The sequence below is a fragment of the Euleptes europaea genome, chromosome 2 (genome assembly GCF_029931775.1).
Source record: "Euleptes europaea isolate rEulEur1 chromosome 2, rEulEur1.hap1, whole genome shotgun sequence".
Classification (NCBI taxonomy): domain Eukaryota; kingdom Metazoa; phylum Chordata; class Lepidosauria; order Squamata; family Sphaerodactylidae; genus Euleptes; species Euleptes europaea.
The window spans coordinates 71,284,842-71,306,802 of NC_079313.1; the positions used below are offsets into that span (position 1 = coordinate 71,284,842).

Below are 21,961 nucleotides of genomic sequence, written 5' to 3' on the forward strand. Positions count from 1 at the left end.
TTGAAAGAAACCTCTGGGTGATTTGATACCACCTGACTTGCATGACTCAACTAGGCCTAGCTGCTACTCTTCAACAGCAGCCACCTTATGAAAGACAGTCAGAATAGGGTCTAGGAGAACCAGGTTCAAATTCCCATCTTGCTCTGAAAGCTCACTAGGTGATTTTGGACCAGTCACATATTTTCAGCCTAACCTATCTCTCAGGGTTGCTATAAAGATAAAAAGATAATAATGTAAGCTAGTTTGCTCCCCACTGTGGAGAAAGATGGAATATAAACTAAATAAATAATACATTTATCTGCCTCCCCTCTTCAGCTATCAGATGGGTTGGTGAATGGCTGAGACGGTGAGAATGGGGCAGGGAAGAGAATATGGAGGTTGCCAGGGGGAGGAGGAGCATACAGAGAAAAGTGAAGTGCCCCCCCCCCCAATCCTTGAAGGTTCCCTACCATACAAATGTGCTGGCCCAGTGGCCGGCGCCACACAACTGGGCCATAGTTTCCCTAGGTAGAAGCTGCTGGGGGGCGGAGCCAAAGGCAGGTTGGCTGTTGGGTGGGAAGAAGGTAGGGTTGCCAACTCTAGGTTAGGAAATTCCTAGAAATTTTGGGGTGTAGCCTGGGGTTCCTCAGAGAAGTATTAATGCCATAGACACTATCCTCTAAAGCAGGGTCGGGGAACCTTTTTTCTGCCAAGGGCCATTAGGCTATTTATAACATCATTTGCGGGCCATACAAAATTATCAACTTAAAAATTAGCCTGCTATATTTGGTCAAACATTTAGCCAAGAGGCACTGCCAGAGATGGCTCTGAGTGTCTGCTACATAGAGAGACTCGCTTTTGAGCTCTGCCGTCCCCAGATGGGCCCAAGAGATTCAGGCAGGGCAGCAAACACAAGATGGAGTGAGCAACAAGCTGCTCAGGGCTTGTAGCCAAAGGAGCCCAGATCTGGCAGTTCCCCGCCCTATGCATCTTTTGCAGGACTTAGAGGGGGTACCGACCAAGCTGGCAGCTGTACCAGATGATTCCCCACCAGTGGCGCACTCGCCCACCTGGTGGCGCAGGATGGTCTGTTGCACTAGCTGGGCGTAGCTGTCCAGCTACACGCTGGAGTTGCTCCTGCTCTGCATGGTCGGGGCTAGATTCTACAGCTGGCTCCTGCTACCTCCGCCTGCAGGAATTAAATGAGGACACACTGGCTAAGAACTCGCCCCTGCGCATTCTGGTTCGGCCCCCTTTAGCCCCTCCATTGTCGCCACTTCCACCCCCAGCCCTCTTGTAGTACAGAGGGAATACGTTTCTCCACAGCCTGGGTGGGAAAGGGTTAACACAGTTTCTTGGGCGGTCCTAGCAGCTCCATAGCTAATGACTTCTATAAGGAGGAAAGAAGGTTCCTTTTCTTGGCAAAACAAACTCATCTGCCTTGAATAGAGGCTATTCCTGTCCACGGGAGGGTGTGGATCATTAGTCTTAGATCCTTCTGAGCTAGAGATCTGCCAGGACCCATGAAGGGCCAGACCAAATGATTTCGCAAGCCTTATACGGCCCCCGGGCCTGACGTTCCCTACCCCTGCTCTAAAGCAGCCATTTCCTCCATGGGAACCAGGGTTGCCAGCCTCCAGGTGGGGGCAGGAGATCACCCAGAATTACAGCTGCTCTTCAGCTGACAGAGATCGGTTCCCCTTCAGAAAATGGCTGATTTGGAGGGTGCTCTTTGGCATTATACCCTGTTGAGGTTGCTTCCCTTCCCCAAACATAGCCCTCTCAAGGCTCCACCCCCAAATCTCCAGGAATTTCCCAACCTGGAACTATAACCCTAAGGAGGAACTGATCTCTGTAGTTGGGAAATCTGTTGTAATTCCCAGCCCTACTTGGAGGTTGGCAGCCCTAGAAGGACAGAAGGAAGCAGGAAAAGGGGAGAAACTACGGGTGGGGGCTTTCAGGAAAAGAAATAGTGTGTGCGTGGGGGGGAGGAATGAGATGCCTCCTGCAGGTCCTCACTTGTTCTTCCCTATGAGCAAAACCAGTGATTAAGCTTACTGTACAATTCCTTAAATTTGTAGGAATAGAAATGTTAGGAAACATCAGAGCTTGGCATTTGTCACATTTCTAAGAGACCACAGGCTCTAGGCAAAATAGGTTAAATTAAGTACATAATGTGAAGTTTTTTGGATTACTGTCCATTAGCAAGATTTTGGTATCACCATAAGACTAACAAGGAGAAAAAGTCAGAGAGCAAAAAGCTGGCTTTGGAGAACATTGATTCATAGGCTTTCCATAAATCAGAAGCAACTTGATGGCACTTAACACACACATTACTAGAAAATTAACAGTTCCAATAAAATAGAACAGGATTGATGTAAGAATTAATGCTTTCTCTCTGTGTGACAATCTGTGAGTTCCTGCAGGTATTAATATCACCTACACTGTACTGTAGCTTTTTAAAAAAATAGTGGAGTTTAGAAGGTTGCATTGAAATGCTGTGAGACCAGAGGTTTCTTTTTGCTCCTTTATGCCATGGAAGCAAATGGTCTTAGCTATCAAATCAGGATTCTCCCTATTTAGCAGAATAAATACCAGAATAAATATCATCTTAGTGTTGATGGACTATTGTGTCAAAGCATTCTTGGTATAAAATGTTTACTATGAAATAAAACAATGCATACATTTGAAAATTATTTTATGAAGCATTATAGATGCACCAGCTAGAACCAAATGTTTACCTAACATTTACATTTGAGTCTCTAAAAATACCCAAGTTATTTTAGGGAAACACTAAAATGCCAAAAGGATTTTTTGTGTGTAAAATAGTAGTTGGTAATTAGCACATAGCATGTTCTAATATGCCAGAACAAATTTCATATATACATAGAAATAAACTGGCTCTAATGAAATGAAATTATTATGGAGTATGCCAGAGTCATATGTATCTGGAATCCAATGCCCTGTTGCACCTTTACAGCGGTTGTTAGGATGAACATGATGGGGCTCAAAGCCCAGGTTTTATTAATTCTCCTAAAAGCAGGGGAGGTCAGACAGGAAAGGCCAATATAAATTACTGCTACACAGTCAAGGCTCTTCCTGTTTTAATTGTTCGCTGCATCAGTAAATCCAGTATCCCTGAGAGAGGAACAACTGTAACTGGAGAAGACAGGCCCTCCAAAAAGAAGAGTACTTGGAAGTTACAACTACCACCACTAAGTCAAGGCTTGAACTTCATAGGCATGGCCCCTTTTAATATTTACTGGCAGCAAGTCGCTTGAGTAGTGGTTCGTCATAAACCCAGCATTCTCCGTCTTCATGGAATAGCTGTAAGAGAAAAGTGCACTCAATGTCACAGTAACAAGAGGAGTTGCAAAGAAAAGGAATTGTTTGTTTTATTAAAAGTCTTACCCTGGTCTCCCATGGAATTTCTTTCTCTTTCCTGGCTCGGGCTTCAGCTCTTTGTCTTTCTTCAAGCCTATGTTTAGCTTCAGTAGCTGTATCGATGTCTCTGATTTTTAAGTTGTAAGTTACATCTTTCCATAGGCTAGAGGGAAAAATTTAATTTAGTCAAAATGGCAGGAAAAAATTATGTTACAAGAAGCTACAGGCTCATACTGTGACTTGACTACTCTTATCCAACCAAGTTAAAAAATGGCTCAGCCAATAAAGATGCAGATCAAAGGTAGTTAGTTTGCCGAGTCGGTTCTTGATGTTTCCAACATCCTAGCAAGTGAAAAAGACTGGTTCACCTCATGTTTACTGTTCATGTACTGCAATAGTTCATATATAAAATAAAGATATTAAGTGTAGGGAGACATTGTGAAATACAATGAACGTGTATGCCCCATTATGATTCTACGCAGCAAATTCTAACACAATACAAGTGGATTGTTGAGGTTTGTTAAGGAAAGAAAGCTAAGTTAGTGGAACAGCCAGAAAAAAGAGCTTTAAGTTCTTACCAGCGGGATTCATATTCTTCTTGATCTTCAAGCTTTCTTACTTTCTTCTTAATGATAGGCATCTTCTTGGTATCGATAAAGATTACATTCTCCTAAAGGAAGAAAGACATTTTACATTTATTCTTGATTTAGTTATGATTGGTGACAATACTTTTCCTTACTCCAAGACTTCCCTAAAGTAAATTTAGTGCAGCCCAATATGAACAGAGGGAGGGAAGGCAGCATCGTATTAGCCCAATCTCGTCAGATCTCAGAAACTAAGTAAGGTTGGTACTTGGAAGGGAGACCTCCAGGGAAGACTCTTCAGAAGAAGGCAATGGCAAATCAACTCTGCTTACTTGCCTTGGAAGCCCCTTGCTGGGGTCGCCATAAGCCAGCTGTGACTTGATGGCACTTTACACACACAACAGGAACAGCTCCCCCCACTTCAGCAGTACAAGCTGTTTCACAGCAGTTATAAAGTCTGTTTCAGCATGTTCAAACCGACCTCAAAGTTGGTTTATTCTCTTCATTAAAGGTCTTTTAGCTGAAGCCTTAGTGATCACAGGAAAAAAGCTCTCCAACAATACCACTTTCTTTTAAAATAAGCTAACATGCTGTAGCCTGTTCACCAAAGGGGAAAAAATAAGGCACTTTACCCCAGTTGCATATTTTGCATACATGACACCATTCCATTCTCCTTCAACTGAGCAGAAGGATTTCTTGTCATTTGGAGAACTAATCAAAAGAAAAAAAATTAAGGGCATCACTACCATTTTAGCCTAACGATGCGTGTAACACATATTTGCCCCAAACTTTAGATTTCCCCCATCTGCTTCATCACCCCCATCCTATACGTAATATCTTCTGCCATAATTTGGAATGTGTTTGAGGAAGACTCCAGAATATACTTACAAGATTTCTGCTGTAACTCTGTGTTTTTTCCCACCATAGAAAGGCTTTGTATGAAAGATTATGCTAGCATTATAGCCTGTCTTGGAGCAGCTAATGTTGCATTCTCCTCCCAGCTCTATCCACGGCACTGTGAGAATAGATCTGTCAAGGGAACAGAAGACACTTCAAAGGCTGTGAAAAGAAGCTTACCACCACTTGCAAAATTGCTGAGAATTATGAAGTTTCACTTGCCTCCCATAACCATTGGGGAAAGTCAGAATGTAGTGCTCATCATAGTCCAGGCATGACACACATCCTGCAAAAAGAGAACAGGGCGGCAGTGTAAGAATCAGACACTTCTTTTTAACAAAGGAATAATACAGAGACCACAAAAGGGTGAAGTAGTAAAAAGTAACAATAGGTCTGCCATCTTGTAGATGTAAGCTACAAGTATGTTGATGAGGAATCAATCATGCTTAGTGTTTTGAGCTCTTCAAATTTTTGAGGCACAGTCCCTTCCCCAGTGCTACTTTTCTGAGCATCTTATTCTTTTAAAGTGGAAATACTAAGGACTGAATGCACTCACTCCCAACAAATACAAATGACGTGGCCTTATACTGAACCAGACCATCAGTTCATCAAAATAAGTACTGTCTACTTAGACTGGCAGTGACTCTCCATGGTCTCAGGCAGGTCTTTCACATCACCAATTGCCAGATCCTTTAACTGGAGATACCAGGGATTGAACATGGGTCCTTCTGCATGCCAAACATGTGCTACTACTGAGCCTTTCCTCCCACAACACACCTAATTTATTTATTTATTTAGCCATCAGGTCACAGCTGATTTATGGTGACCTCTTGGGGTTTTCAAGGCAAGAGACATTCAGAGGTGATTTGCCATTGCTTGACTCTGGATTTCCTTGGTGGTCTCCCATCCAAATACTAACCAGGGCCGACCCTGTTTAGCTTCCAATATCTGACGATATCGGGCTAGCCTGGGCTATCCATGTCAGGGCATACCTTCAGTTAACTCTAAACTCTAAACCATGCAGAAGGAGCCAGAAAAGCCTGGATTCCCCCACTCACACACATGTGATCCGGGGAACAAAGTCATCATGTCCTACCTAAACATTATATCCTCTGAGAAGAAGGCAGGAGCAGCTATGGCTGCCTTCTTAGATGAGAAGAGAGAACAGTGGTAAGAAACAGGAAATAACTAGACAAGGAGAGAACAAACTACCTGGAGGGCACAGAAGTTGCACCTTGCTGACAGTGAAACCTTTTGCTACTATTTTCAACATACTGCTGCAATTGTGACGGTGAGACCCCTTGCCTCAGGGGAGAATGACATGTCTCTGGGACCTACCTTGACCTATATTATGAACACCAATAGACATCCCCAGGAACTTTGACTTGGTCCAGATGTGAGCATTGAATTGAATGTTTTTGCTAAAGCATTCTGCATAAAATGCTGAAACTTGAGAAGAAACAGATATAAGTTGACTACAAAGCAATGATTTCAACATATAGCATCCAGGATAGATACAGATATTTGCTTCCAAGGAAGAAATCTGTAGAGAAGCCAGAACACACTTTCAAAATCAGTGAGCAAAGTTTACAATCAGAATACTAAAAACAATGCTACTGAAGGAAAACAAAAACAAAACTCCAAACGATTAATAACGTACTTGGAGGGTGGTGAGAAACTTGTTCTGCTACAAATGTTACACTGTTTTTGGTAATCCATGGAATTGGTCCATCTGAAACAGTCTCCTGTAAAAAAAAAAAAAGTGTTCCAATTGGACATGACAGTCTTTTTACACATGTACTGTATGGTGTTTAGAGATTTTGGCTGCCTTGAGTACAGGATAGGATAAGAGTTGAGTATCTTCCAAGTACACAGGGCATAACATTTAGAAATCATTTAACAGAATCCACTTTTGTTTTTGCTATAAAAGACTAATAAAACAATCCCTCTGAATAAATGGATATCATTACTTAAGCATTTTAGAAGGCTAATACAGGTTTAACACATCTACTACCATAGTCAAGAGTTTAAGGGGGTGAGGGTGGAGTTGGGTGAAATCCAATCCCAGATCTTCAGAACAGAAACCGAAGGTTTCTATACAAGAAACACAATACAGCTGAACTGTTCAATCTGTTCTTTCCTATACATTTGCAAATAAAGTTATTTGAGCACAGTGTGGCTTACTGAAAATCTTTGCATAGACATCTTCAGAGTATTAGGCTAATGTCAACTGAAGGCTCCAGAAAAATATATGCAGAATCAAGGGGGTTGCATTCCCTTGATTCCTTACCACAAAAGCAAAGTGGTACTTTAAATTTAACAAGTGTATTGTAGTTTGTGCCACAATAATGCTTAATTTTTAATGCACCTCAAAGTCACTTTTGGTTCTGCTGCAACATACTGATATAGCTACCCTTTTTATTAGAAATACCAAGATGATGTAGGTTTTATTTCCTGCTTTCTCTGCAATGTTTATTATTTTAATGCTTTTTTATGTTCTCTCTTTCACACTAGAAAAGGCAGAAAACTATCAAAAATACAAAGCAACACGTTTTTCGGCCTATAGCTAAGAATAGCCACATTATTATTCAACAAAACAGTTGGCTTCCTGGTACAAAAATGGTGCGAAATGGTTCTCTATATACAAATCAACAAATGTACATTTACTGGATGAAAAGTACTATTTTGGAAAGATATTCTCAGAGGTTTAACTGGTCCTAGATTCAAGTGTGCCGGGCGGGGGGAGAGAACAACACACTGAAAGAGCCAAACAGACTCTTTTAGCCAGTCAGATTACTACTAACAAGGCTTCCAGGCAATTTGCCTCCCAGGCAAGGCTTCCAGGCAATTCTTAAAAAGATCCTACAGCCAATACTAAGTCATCAACCTACTTGCAAAAGACAGCATGGTGAGTGAATGCTGAACACAAAAAACCACATATCAGACTCAAGGCATCCTGAACTTAAAATGTGAACATTTGCCAGCATAACAAAAGTTCAAGAACATCATTCTGAGATGGTCGGAGAATACTCCCTATCAAATACAAGTCACTTGGATAATTTTACTAACCATATTATCTTCTTGTTCAATATTTGGCAGCACCCAGTGACACCGGAAAATTTCTCCCAAGATGGGATTGTAAGGCTTTTTAGCAACAGACCCCTTTCTTCCTGCATGGAATGCTGAAAGGTACCACTTCACCACTTGAACCATTCGGTCCTTTGGATCTTTTTGGTCACTAATACTAGAGAAAACACAAGAAGTTATTAATGTTATTCTGAAACCAAACAAAATATATAAAGTTTATTCTAATTTAAAACCAGGCTGATAAGTTCTGATTGATGAAGATGAAGTTAGTTTTTATACCCCACATTTCTCTACCATAAGGAGTCTCAAAGCGGTTTACAATCGCCTTCCCCTCCCTACAAGAGGCACCTTGTGAGGTAGGTGGGGCTGAAAGAGTTCTGAGAGAACTGTGACTAGCCCAAGGTCACCCAGCAGACTTCATGTGGAGGTGTGAGGAATCAAACCTGGTTCTCCAGGTTAGAGTCTGCCGCTCATGTGGAGGAGCGAGTCCACTGTTCTTACCCACTGTACCACGCTGGCTGACCTAACTATACTCACAGAACACTGCCATTCTTACCTGAAAGACATTCTTCTTCATAAATAATAGAGGATGAGATTGTCTGGACTGACTGCACATTTACCATGGCGTAGCACTATACTGCCAAAAGCCACTTAATCCCACAAGCAAACAGGAAGGGATCATATATTTTGGATGATTATAGAAACTTGATGGACTTGCCTAGGTTTGGAATAAATGCAAGTCAGTAGTAAGCAGACAAGGTCAATATGTAATCAAAAGCCTAAATACCTCACAAACAAGTCAGGATGAGCAAAGAAGTCAGCATACATTTCTAAGAGGGATCTCCGTTCCAGAATAAAAGTTGGAAGAACTACCTGAAGAAACAACATAGAAGTTTTTAACATACTTTATATAAATGGTATACCCTAAAGTAGAATTCTCAGCTATGGCAAAACCTTGTTTTACTTGAGTTAAATAATTTTCTGTTTATACATATTTCTACTACCACCATTCAATGCATTACTGTATTTGGCAGATACCAGATAAAAGGCAGTTGCCTCTTCTAGGATTTCTACCATAGGAGCTCTTTTTATACAATCATCTATCAAATAAGAAAAATTTAAAGAAGGGAAATAATGGTTTGGATTCTCCCTTTCAGAGAAAACTAATTCAATATCTCATAACAGAAAGAGTCTGAGGAGAGTCCAATAAAGAGCTTCCATCCAGTACTTTCAGAATTTTGACTTAAGGGTTGAATTTATTCACTGTAAATGTAATATACTCTGAAAGATGAACTGTTTATCTTGTTTGGAGATTCTGGAAAGCACTACTCTGAAGCAAGTTAGTATTATATGATTTAAAGATAACCATGGAACAGAATCTACAAACCCATACATTTTTGGGTGGAGGTGAAGTACTGCAACCAAAATATTCTAAATTATTTCTTTGTTTATATGTTACTCATTACAGATTGTCTAAGGAATATTGGGAACATAATATTCAAAGCACACAGTGAAAGTAACATGCCCAAGTCTCAGTGGGAGTGCACTGCTTGTCCCATTAATTTTCATCTTTAATTATCAAAACTTTCCCCTCTAATAACTAGATTTCCCCCGTAGTATAGCTTGAAACTATCAATGCAAAAATTCTAGGCTTCCCAATAATAGCAAATGCCATAATTAAAGTATGTACAGTTCTGAACATCACAACCTTTTTACAGATTACTTACAAATGGGAAACAAATAGGAAGCACTATGTGCACTATTTTCTTTTTTAGGCACGAGACTGTATCTATACTAGTTTTAAATCATTCTACTACCGAAGTTACAAATAACCGACTGGGGAAAACACAAAAGTTTGATCTTACTTCACCATTCTATATTTTATCAGACCTTTGATTACTCAGTCATCCTGTCTCATTTTGAGTTTATTAAATCCAATAGAACACTCATTTAACATTGTTCATGAAGCTCATTTGTAATCTTACCTTCGTTAGGTCCATCCCTAACCTAACTTGTGATAAAAGGTGCATGATCACACTCTTGTGTTCTTCCACTGACTCTCCTTCAGCATCATCATCTTTATCATCGTGTGGATCAAAAAGATCTAGGAAAATAAATCACCTTCAACAATGCTTTCTGAAATATTTAATAAAATACCACCAAATATACACATCTAAACTGGCATATAAACATGTTATTCTCCGTAACTAATTTTTTAACAGAGATGTCTTGAAAAGTAGTACGTAAAAGGTGGTTAGAGGTTTTTCCACTATTGGAACTCATACTTGATATCCAAGTGGGTGAGCTGCCTTTTTCTGCATGGAGTGTATTAACAGCTTTTAAATGTGTTAGAATTTGTACATGAAATATTTTTGGTACTGGATTGTTGGTGAATCGCTTACCAGCATCAGTTGTCCCATTAGACAAGGAAGAATTGAGGGATTCTGCTGTGTCCGGGCGTTTCATACTACTTCCTGTGCTGCTTCGAGTTAGGACTGCCCCTGACCCTGAAGAGCTGGAGAAAGATACAGGACTATTTTGATTAAACATATGTAGACATTTCAAGAATTCAGATAAAGTAGAATTCACATTCTTGAGGAGTAGCAAAAACATATGCATAAATTCCAAAACCTAGAAGGAACAAGTGCAGTTCTGAAGAACAGAAAACAGACAGAAGAAGGCTAATGCTTGTCTCGTCTTCCTTCTCCCCATTCCATATCTTAGATAAGGTAGGGGGTTTAGAGGCACAGTTTCTGGCACCCCCAAGCTATAGGGGAAGACCAGCTTCAAAGGAGGTGGCCCTTTCCTGCCCCAGGTTTCTCTCCCCCCTCTTCTCTGCCACAGAAGGGGTAATGGAGGAGATGTAGCAAAAGAACCAGGCAATTATCAGCCAGGATGCAGAAGTGATGCATTCCCCGACCCACACACACACCCCTAATGGTGATTCTTACCTAGGTTTAACAGCAGCAGCTACAGCAGCCCATTCTTATGCCATTTGGCTTACACCATGGATGCACATGCTGGCCTTATGCTGCTGTCTGAAGGGGTTTCAGGGGCCAGCAACAGTGCTCTGATTTTTTTCAATAGTCCTTTAAGGTGCACCAGTATTATCACCATACTGCAGATGTGGAGCATAGATTAAGAGAAGAATGGCTTGCCTACTAAGCCAACTTGGCAAGGTCATAACAGAGGAGAGAACTGGGGACTTCCAACTCACACTCATTCCAGTTCTTATGGATGAAAATCCAACCTCTATTTAAGACTGACATGACTTAGTGCATAGTTTCTATATGCATGTTGTAGGGTTAACTGCTATTCTGTAGTTATGTAACCCTCATTATGGATTTAACCTGATCAGTGGAATATTTCAGACCACAAACTATTCTTGACATTGTACTTAAAAAAACCCTGAGAAAATTGGGCAAAAATATAGTCCTTAACTATTTCTGCAACATATGACAATCGAAGAGGTTCGTAATTCAACAGATATACACAATTTCTGCTTGAGACAAACTGTGAAAAGTTGTGTAAGTTTTCCCATCACTTACTCTAAGCACCTCTTCGGGGATGAACTGCTCTGATAGAATTCATCAGCATCATAAAATTCATCTTCACTGCTGGAATAAGAGAAGTCTGGAACTGTATTTGGAGAATGATTGACATGGCTTGGAGAAGTTAAGCTGCTGCTTGGTGCCGACTGCCCACTGCCTGTAAGGATTATGCAAATTACAAAGGACATGTAGCTTGTGAAAAAGTTATTTCAGTGTAACTGAACACATACAAAATCGATCACTATTTGAAACAGGACCTGGGCATGCTCTTTGTGAATAAATAAATAAATCAGTAAAATGGTAAGAATTCAGTAGGTGACTGATTGCAACTGTCTTCCTTCCACTTCCTGCTAACTCAAAAGTCCCAAATTCAGATTAGAGTATGGGTCAAACAAGAGGAGATGCCAAGAGATTGGTGAGTTGATCATCTAAGCATTTTGAAAAAAGTAAACCACAGTCCTGTGTGAGACTAACTTGGATTGGAGGCGCTGAAGGGGGAAGGGAAGTTTAATCCTTTCAACTCAGCATGGTTTCACCTATGGAAACTGACCTTCCCACACTGCTGGAAAAAGAAACACAAAATTGGCAGGGCCTGCGTCCCCCCCCCCTTCCAACGGTTGCTTTCAGCAGATGAAACCATGCAAGGGTAGAAGGATTAACACCCAAACCCACCTGCACCATGTAGGACTAAACCAGCCTGGGATCACCCAATTGTAATTTAGATTTGAAACACAAGGAGAAAAATCCTTTCTAATTTAGATTGTTAGGCCACTCATGCTGGATTAGAATTATGAAGGCAAACAGAAAAGAAGTGTTAAACAATTGCAAGCTAGAGACTTTTATTTTCATACTAACATACAGCCTGTCACCAACTAAGCACTGCTGACTACTTAGTTATTTGGAATTGCTATGACAAATGTGGTGGCCCCGTAGAACGAATTACATCAAATGGATGCTCAAAAAGACAAGTACGAAGCCATCACTGTTGGTGTGAACAAAAAGAATGACATGAAAGATTTTTCTACAGAAGGGCTTAATTTGAAAGCAGATTATTCTTTTAATAGATGAGTACAACGGAGAGTTCAAGTCCCTTGGCACATGTAAACTTTTTCATACCCCACAGTCTAACCTGAGTACCTATGGGTTTAGTCTGTTCTGATATACCTGTCTGACATATTTCAGAGAAAGAATTCAGAGAACCTCTCAGGCTTTCCTCTTGTGTGTTACTTTTGTAGGTTCCCATCATTTTAGAGTTGTCCATGCCCATGCAGTCAGCATCTCCACCACCTACTCTCCAAGCCACCGTGTAATGCAATACAATCTGTATGTGATGAAGGTAGCCCAAAACTGTCCAGCTGCTCCCAGGCATATGTGCAAGTGTGATCCAACATCATAATGTGACCTTGCTGTATCCACTGGACACAACTAAGGATTTTACTGTAACTGGAAGCTTCTCAGAAGAGAGGGTGGATGCATGACCAGGTAGCTAGACAGTTGTCTAGAAACTTCAGCTATGGTTTTCCTTTAAGGCTGCCAGCACAAGGCTGGCAACTAAAGGAAGACTCACCAGTTTGGGAGGGCCTTCTCACCAACGACATACAGATGTTAGCGGATGCAGTGATATCACTTCTGGTTGGCCTGGAAGTGACATCTTCATGTTTATGGCAATGCTCTAGGATTCAGCCAAAACTCTATCGTTTAACCATAGAGTTTTCCTTTCCTTTTATTCCCTTAAAAGCTCATTGCTTTACAAATCTTGAGCAGCAGAAAAATTTCATGTTCTTCATTTTTTGAACGTAAGGGATAAAAGGACTGAGACAAATTTTGCCACTGCCTAAATAATCTTAGGACCATTACCTTGAAGCAAATAAAACAGAGATTCCAAAGTATAGGGAAATGCCTGATCCATAGTAAGCAGCTTCATATAGTAATCCCTAATATTCTTTAAAAAAAAACACATCAAACAGTATTCAAGCAGAACACAAAATGACGCGTCAATCTTATTAAAATCCACAAGGAAAACCACAGAGTTTTTATCTAGACGACAGAGTATTGCTGGCAAAGCAATGGTGTCACTTTTAGTTGTGCTGGAGGTGACATCATTGTGTAACTAGTGATCACCTGCCATTTTTCTTCCACTGCCCAGTTGACCAGCACTGGGCGGTCTCCCACCAAAGCAGGAGACCTGAAAAACCTATTTTCAATCCTTCCTACTGAGGAGAAAAGGTGGCCTATGGAATTTTCCATTAAAATATACCACTCCATTACCTGGTATGAGGTCTTCCTTTAAATGACAACGTATATATTTTTATATCTTCACAAATGTAAAGCTGGGAATAATTTTCATGTTTCAAAACAGAAAAACACTGGTACTGTACCTGTACTATTAGGTGTTGGAGTCTGGTGATTTCCAAGTAATGATACAACAGGTCCAACAGGCAGGGATGAAGGTCGTTGTTCTGATTTGCAAAGCTGAGTTGCTTCTAAACAGTTTTAAAGACAAATGAGATGGTTTGCTATCAATGTTGCTATTGCATCCTCCATGCACAGCTCCGTCTCTATTCCTATTTTTAGCTATTGTCCTTAAAATGCATGAATATAAAAAGGGACTCAAGAAAATGAATGCAAATAGAAGAAATTTCATGGAATGAACTTTAAAATGGGGAATCCCACCACATCCACTAAACACAAAACTACAGTCCACCTGAAATCAACAGGAAACTGTCATTATATTTTTGTCCCTGTATATATCAGCCCACTTTTGGAAAAGCAACAGCACAGCACCAGGAGCTTATACATTAGTTACACAAACCAAGGTAAAATCCTTGTCCTTTTTATAAAAGTATTTCCCAAATATATTCACTTCAATAAGAAAACTAGGTTTAGGGGAGGAAGTGGTCTCCAAAATTTAAGCAGGTGAATTAAAGCAACAGAGTCCATTGGCTAACAATTAAATTGTTAAACAAGTTAACAATTAGTTACTTGCCAGTAATTCAGGAAAAAATTCTGCAAGCATTCTTCAAATATTATACCTGGAGGTAAGACAGTCTGTGTGGGCATTGTGCTGATCACCGAAGGTTCCAATGGACTAGGCTGATAGATTGCATCAACAGGGTTAATAGTGCTCTGTGACACAAAACAAAAGTCAAACTTTTTTTGAGGAACACTGTTATGTGCTCTGTGTAAAAACTCTTCAAATGCAGCAGCAAAATCCTGAGAGAAAGGCAAAGTGACAGAGGAAGTGTAAAAAGATTCCCTCAAGTATTAAGCAGTCTACACAGAAAAATGATTATTACAGTGTATTACAGTCAACTTACTTGAGGCAACATTCATGTGCCTTTTCTTCTTTCATTGTTATCCCTCACTGATTGCAACATTATAAATGAGACAAGTTGCTTCAACCTAACCATAAAACAGTTTGCAGGCTAGGTGAATACAAAAGATTTTCTTTGATCTTGCTCTATGTTAGTTCATAGTATGTTTGGACAACTCTATCTCTTTCCCCTGACACCTGGTACAGCCAATATCATTAGACAAAATCTGTTCACAAGCCAACACACTTGCCAATCTTGAAGTGTCTTTAAATCAGAGCATAATACCACCATAAGACATCATCCTTTAAGAAAGAAAAGTCAATAATTTGTGCTAGTTTGCACGTTGGAAAAATTTGGAAATTCACAATACATACTAAGGGCAGCAGGTATACTCTTCGCCGTAGATGTAACAAGGAATAGGTTTGTTATTTCACAATCTCTTGTAATTTTGAAGAGGTAGCAAGATTTTGTGCACTAGGCAAATTATGTACACAGACAATGGAATGTCAGTGCTCTGCTATATTTATTAAATATTTATTAAATAGCAAGTTTCACCCTTTTGGGAAGCAGCCTTCTGTTTTTTATTAATTTTCTCCAAACCCTGCCAAAAAGGTGCATGATGTCACTCAAAAGCACCGAAACTCGATTATAAAAACACTCCTCTAATTTATAAAATAAACTGTCAGGGAGGTAAATGAAAGGAAGACCAAGAGCAGAAAAACAGCAAAAGGAACCTAATACAAGGTAGTCCATTTAAAATCAAGTTATTATGCCAGGTCATATGAAAAAGAAAAAAACAGCAAATGAGGATTAGGCACAGCACAGACTGACAATTGAGCATTAACATCAAGTGCATTGAGAGCAACAAGAAAATAATGAGAGTCCTTTAGGATCAGAAGGAAGGGTAAGGTAGTCGAGTACCAGCAGATACATTTATCTCTGTACAAAGTTATCAGAAAGAGCATTACTGGGTTTTCAGCACACATTTTAAAAGGTTTGTTGAGAAAATGAATTGGAGGAGGAGTCAAGGAAGTGTTTCAGAGTAATTTAAACATTTCTTACAGTAAGCAAGCAAAAGACCACTCAATCTCTCTCATTTAAAAACTGTAAGGGTAATTAATAAAGGACACCACAGATGGACAAAATGTCTTGGGGAAAACTGAACAACAGGTATTGAACAGCTCCAGCCTAGACAGCATAAGTCAGATGATGAACAATTAACATTTGCACAAAATGTAACTGATAATGAAATAACGCATTATGGCAAAATAGTAGAACTAGTCTTCTATAAGTGAATAATATTTGAATGAGCCTGAGATAGCCCACTGTTGCTTACAAAGCAGTCTAATGTAATCTAATTAATGTTAACAGAATGTGAACACTAGCTGACAAAGCATAAGAAACATAGAAACATAAAGCAGGAAGGGACCTCAAGGATCATACAGTCCAACCCCCTGCACAATGCAGGAAATTCACAGCTCCCTCCCACCCCCACTCCCTCAGTGCCCCCTGCTCTGTGCCCAGAGGAAGGCAAAAAAACCCTCCAGGATCCCTGGCCAATCCAGCCTGGAGAATTTCTTCTTGACCCCAAAGTGGCGATTGACGTTTCCCTGGGCATACAATAAAGAGCAACAATAGCCAAGCACTCTCTCATCCCTTCCTGCCCTCCTCCTCACAATCTGCCTAACTTCATAGTGAGCCACAGAATCAACATTGCTGTCAGATGGCCATCTAGCCTCTCCTAAAAAACCTCCACAGGTGAGCACCCCCCTAAAGGAAGCCTGTTCCACTGAGAAACCGCTCTAATTGTCAGGAAGTTCTTTCTAATGTTTAGCCAAAAGCACTTTTGATTTAATTTCAACCCACTGGTTCTAGTCTGACCTTCTGGGGCAACAGAAACCAACTCTGCCCATACTCTACATGACAGCCCTTCAAATACTTGCAGATGGCTATCATATCGATCTCTCAATTGCCTCCTCATACCCAGTTCCTTCAACCTTTCCTCATAGGACTTGGTCTCCAGACCCCTCACCATCTTTGTTGCCCTCCTCTGGACATGTTCCAGCTTATCAACACCTTTCTTAAACTGTAGTGCCCAAACTGAACACAGAATTCCAAGTGAGGTCTAACCAGAGCAAAGTGACACCATCATTTTGTGTGATCTGGACACTATACTGCTATTGATGCAGCCCAAAATTGCATTTGCCTTTTTAGCTACCACATCACTGCTGACTCACACTCAGAGTATGATCTACTAAGACCCCTAGATCCTTTCCCCATGTACTACTGTCAAGATAAGTCTCCCCATCCTATAATTATGTATTTGTTGAAATTTATTTTGTTAGTTTTAGAACAGTTTTCCAGCCTGTCAAGATCATCCTGAATCTTGTTTGTCTATTCTGTTTGCTACCCCTTCCAATATAGTATCATCTGCAAATTTAATAAGCATTTCCTCTACTCCTGGCTTCTTTAAGTTCTTTCCATTTTCCCATCTCATTGAAATAACTTGTAATTGTGTTTTTGATATCTCACTTCTATGAAACTCCTGCCCCTCCTGAACTCTCTTCTCCTTGAGGATTTCTGACTATGGGATTCTACTCAGAATAACTTTGAGTGTGTTAAAAAATCAACCTATATGTCTTTTCCCTTCCCCAAGATCTTAAATTCCGAAATTACATGGTCACTACTACCCAGGGTGCCCACTACTTTTACTCCATCAACCTGATCTTCCCTGTTGATGAGAATCAAATCTAAGACAGCAGACCCCCTTGTTTTCTTCTCCACCTTCTGGAAAATGAAGTTGTCAGCAAGACAAATTAGGAATTAGAACTTTTATTTTTAGTGGAGTTTGACTTCCAACAGATATCAGGGTAACTGAAACCTCCCAAGACCACTATGTTCTGTCACTTTGAAAATCTTGCAATCTGGTCTAGGAGTGTATCATCCAAGTCCTCTGCCTGGCTTGGTGGTCTATAGTAGACCCTCACCACAATATCAGTATTATTTCTTACTCCTTTTATTTTTACTCAGAGACTCAACTGGCCTTCAATGCTGTAAGATATAGTTACAATATAATATAGTATTTTGTTTACCTATAAAGTTACTGTTGATTGCTAATACTGTCAGACATAAGAGTCTTAATGTGCCACAGTGGAGGTGAAATTGATTACTTGGCATCCCACTGCAATAAATACTGCCTCTGGTTAACCTCACCAGAGCAACTGTAATTTGTGCACCTGTGGAAGAACAGCAGTAAGAACCAAAGAACAGGGACAATTCTGAACAAGCACATGCTTTGTTACAATGGTAGCTCATACTAATAACACATTCCAAAAATCCTGTTGTAAGGTGTTATTAGAGAAAAATGTACCAGTGACTGACCCCCCTTCCCCAAACAGAAAAAGCAACTAAACAGATGCAGATACTAAGTTGTTAGGAATCAGTAGTCAAATGACCTCTGTTATTTAACAGCAGCATTTTTTTTATTTGTCCCAAACTAGTCATGCTAGGATCCTCCAACAGGTCCTTCTGCAGAGGCAAGACTTTGGGTATGCGAAATTAAATTGAACCATACTATGTTAACGTTTTTGGAACGAAACAAAGGGCCCTTTTCCCAAGCTCTCCAGCACTGTATCAAAAAAAGCTTGAAATAAAACTGACATCAGTTATCAGAAGGAACACTGTGTCGTGTTTACTGTAGAATAACTCTGCTTTGACTACATGTCTTTCAAAGTTTCAACCCACACCTGGTGCATGATAGGATTTCAATACTCTAAAACCACCCCCTATACTCTCACTGCAGGAAACCTGTTGCACTAGCACATTTTTGTGTGACCATTTCAAAGAGTATTAATTGCATTTCCCCCCAACCACTTGCTACAGAAACTATCAAGTATTCCTGTTAAAGGTACATGGCAACATAGTCCTGCATCTTCCTGTCCACACAACCATGATAAATTCTACAAGTCGTTTCTTCAACAGCAAAATGTCCAAATGTTGTCCCCACCTTACATTTGCAGCCAGCTTAGGTGTTACTGCATGTGTCACTACCCACAGTGTGAACAACAAAGTCCAAGCAAATAGAAATAATTGAATACATATGTCTTTGGGGCTGGCAGGAGCCTAATGTTATGGAGTGGAAACTTTAAAAGTTGCAAGAGACCAAGGTCTCTTTTACCATATTTGTTACTCTGCTGAAACCCCTTGAACCCAGATCCAATGTCCCAAGGCAATGACCTCTTGTGAGCAGCCATTGTACTGCCCAGAAGGCAGAGCACCAATCTCAGCAGTATTTAGATGTATTTATTCCAATATATCTGACTGTATATAGATACACATCTTATTTTCAGACTTCACTTAGATACAAAGTCTGATCCAAGATCAGCACAATTTACACAGGCAATAATTGTGAAACACATGTGAAGTCATACAACTAACAAGGGAAATGTTTCAACCCCATAAAAAAGCTAGATCTGCTACTACTCATTTCCTGGACAGAATTTTACAGTATTGGCATTATGCTTCATAGGCAATGTAACACAGAAGTTACTTTAGATTCACAAAAAAACCCTGACACGATAAGTACTATTATACAGTAGCAGTTTATTCCTTTTACTATACATCAAGGGCACTAGCCCCAAAGACTTTCAAGTTTGATAACTTCAGAAATGGAAAAATCAAGTTGCACAGAAAATTCTGTGTTAGTATTTGAATTTACAACTCAGAAGAAAAGAAGTCAAGGAAATATGTATCAATGGAAGACAGATATAGAATCTACATGAAAATTATGTATGAGAAAGCAACTTGATAGAACTTTTGTCCACCTGCACTTCAGAAGCCAGGTTCTAGAGAAACCGGCTGCCATTCTGACAAAATGGTATTGTATTTCAAGTAACCCATTTTCTTCATATTTATATTGCTGGTTTTAATCTTTTTTTGTTAATGAAATGGCAGTGTTATAAAACAAGAAAAAGCTGGAGTTTAATATTCTTAATTTTTGAGCAGGCTATCCATTTTTGAAAATTTAAGAAAGTGACAAATATATTTGAAGACAAACAAAGTGACTAGAAGAAAGAAATGGCAAAAGAGAGTGGACATTCAAGTCCATGTGCTCACATGACTGTAGTGTTAATATTCTGCAGAAATAAAGGGAAATAAAATATTATGTTTAAACTTACTATAAGTCCATCTGCGTGCTTCTCCTCATTACTTTGGTCCTTAAGGAAAAATGTTAAAAATATTAACATATCAATTGTTTATAAGTATCATTGTTTAAATGACAATGATGTATTTGTCCTGAGAAACCCTATTACCATCTCCTACAATTACCATCTCCCTCACAAGGAAGAAATCACTTAACCACATGAAACCTTGTCCTTTTTGCCATTCCTTAAGAGTTCGCTCCACTCTTATCAATACTAAAAGCCCTTGCTTGCAAAACAGATATGTCATAGGCACTATACTAAATAGTTATTGGAATAACCATTGCAGAATATCAAGAAGCAACAACTGTAAATGCTTAAACAGCTTTAAGGAGACGCTCGTGCATCATATTTCTTATTGGTTCAAAAAAAATTACCATCAAAGTACTTTCTAAAAAGTTATGCTACAGTTGCAAATCATTTGGCTCAGAGGTTCAGACACACTTCAACTTAGTTCAGTCGCACTTCAACTGCTTAGCATATTATTCACCACAAAATATACTTGCATCAAAATTCACATCTGACTCATGTATGCTTTTTTCCTGCCAATGAATAAGAATGTGTGCTCTGTCAAGGGGCAGAAAGACATATGCATGAATAGAGTCCAGCAAGGCTCCTACAAATTGGACATATCTGGTAGGGTCAATGGACAATTCACTGTTCTGGAGCCCCACTTCTGCCAGAAGGCAAAATACAGTACAGAGACTGTACAGGAAAGGTAGGGGTCTGCCATGAGTATCTAATGGTCTATGCAGGGAAAACATGATGACATAGGCATGCCATTACCACAGCCATGCACTTTGTGGCTACAGTTGATGATAAACATGCCTAACAGCAAACCAGAAGAACTTTCAACACTGGGGTCAGATGGAGGTATGAAAATAAGTTTCTCTGGAGTGTATGGATGCAACCACATCCCTTTGGTTAGGAATAGGATAGAGGAGAAGGAGACCATCCAAACTTTTGGGGAAAGATAAACTTCGTGATGCTCTAAGGTTTAATCTCTGATGTAGGCCTCCATCTTTTTGGGGGGTGATGTGTAAAGTAATGGAGTAAAAGTTGGAGTGGAGTGGGAGAGAACAGATGCTGTAGCATTCTGTAAAGACATAGTTCCTTCCAAAGCAATATGATTTGGTCTAGTGGTTCAGAACATTGTGATAAAGGTATGTGGCACAAAGGTTAGTCTAAACTGGGTTTTGTATTGATCCGCTGGGTGGGAGACACTAGATTCAGCGAAGCCACCAGATGGTCTTGGGCAATATGACTATACTCCTGTCTGGAGATGGAGGCAGACAGTCCCAATGTTGGTGCAAATGCCTATCCTGTAAGTATCAATCACCACTTATCAGAGACCAAGGTGTACTTGAGACTGTAGAGTATTTGCTCCACTCTCAGTCAAAGTCTATAGTCATCCCATCAGAAATGGTAGCAAAAAGGGGTTAGGACAAGTGATCATTCTAAGGGCATGAGACTCTATTCTGCTAACTAGAGTTTCAGTACCTGGGTATTAGTCTCATGCACCTCTAGATGATGAGAAGCAGGAGGAGCCATGATACCTTTAATAGCTTAGCAATGTCTGGGACATCTATATCAAGGAGAGCAACTTCAAGGAGAATGACAAAATAATGTGGTAAGGTCACGCAGGCCTCCTGGAACTTATCCTCTTGTGGACAATTTGAAGCTAAGTTGAACTGCACCTTTGGAGATGTGCTATGTTCTGGTGAAGGCAAGTTTGTCTTGAAGTCTTTGCGTCATCCATGGTTTTTGAGTCCGTACTCAGTACTGTGGTCTGAAGTAAAGGCTATCTGTAGATGGCCATTTAATAGATTCAACAGAAGGTTCAATCAGCTATATGGTAGAAACAACTGGTGTTTCTTCTCTCTTCTTTGGTTCAGAGGAGAAATAATGGGCTCAATACTACTGCTCTCTATCCTGTCTCAACTGCTGTACCAAAACCACTTCCT

At 40.0% G+C, this 21,961-nt stretch overlaps 1 protein-coding gene across 4 annotated transcripts in view; it reads right to left on the minus strand.

The window, feature by feature from the left end:
- Window positions 1–3,066: 3,066 nt before the first annotated feature.
- Window positions 3,067–21,961, minus strand: part of OSBPL9 (oxysterol binding protein like 9) — a 77,594-nt gene continuing 58,699 nt past the window's right edge. For 3 of the 4 annotated variants that reach the window (XM_056845482.1, XM_056845484.1, XM_056845485.1), the window contains 16 exons: window positions 19,974–20,012; window positions 14,515–14,608; window positions 13,861–13,965; window positions 11,480–11,639; window positions 10,334–10,446; window positions 9,917–10,035; window positions 8,719–8,804; window positions 7,914–8,088; window positions 6,505–6,589; window positions 6,183–6,293; window positions 5,067–5,130; window positions 4,836–4,976; window positions 4,580–4,658; window positions 3,942–4,033; window positions 3,391–3,526; window positions 3,067–3,306 (listed from right to left, as the gene is read on the minus strand). In XM_056845482.1, the coding sequence (XP_056701460.1) occupies window positions 3,232–3,306; window positions 3,391–3,526; window positions 3,942–4,033; window positions 4,580–4,658; window positions 4,836–4,976; window positions 5,067–5,130; window positions 6,183–6,293; window positions 6,505–6,589; window positions 7,914–8,088; window positions 8,719–8,804; window positions 9,917–10,035; window positions 10,334–10,446; window positions 11,480–11,639; window positions 13,861–13,965; window positions 14,515–14,608; window positions 19,974–20,012 (1,674 nt within the window). In that variant the 3' untranslated portion in view covers window positions 3,067–3,231. The remainder of the gene's footprint in view (window positions 3,307–3,390; window positions 3,527–3,941; window positions 4,034–4,579; window positions 4,659–4,835; window positions 4,977–5,066; window positions 5,131–6,182; window positions 6,294–6,504; window positions 6,590–7,913; window positions 8,089–8,718; window positions 8,805–9,916; window positions 10,036–10,333; window positions 10,447–11,479; window positions 11,640–13,860; window positions 13,966–14,514; window positions 14,609–19,973; window positions 20,013–21,961) is intronic. The other variant, XM_056845483.1, reaches the window with a different exon arrangement.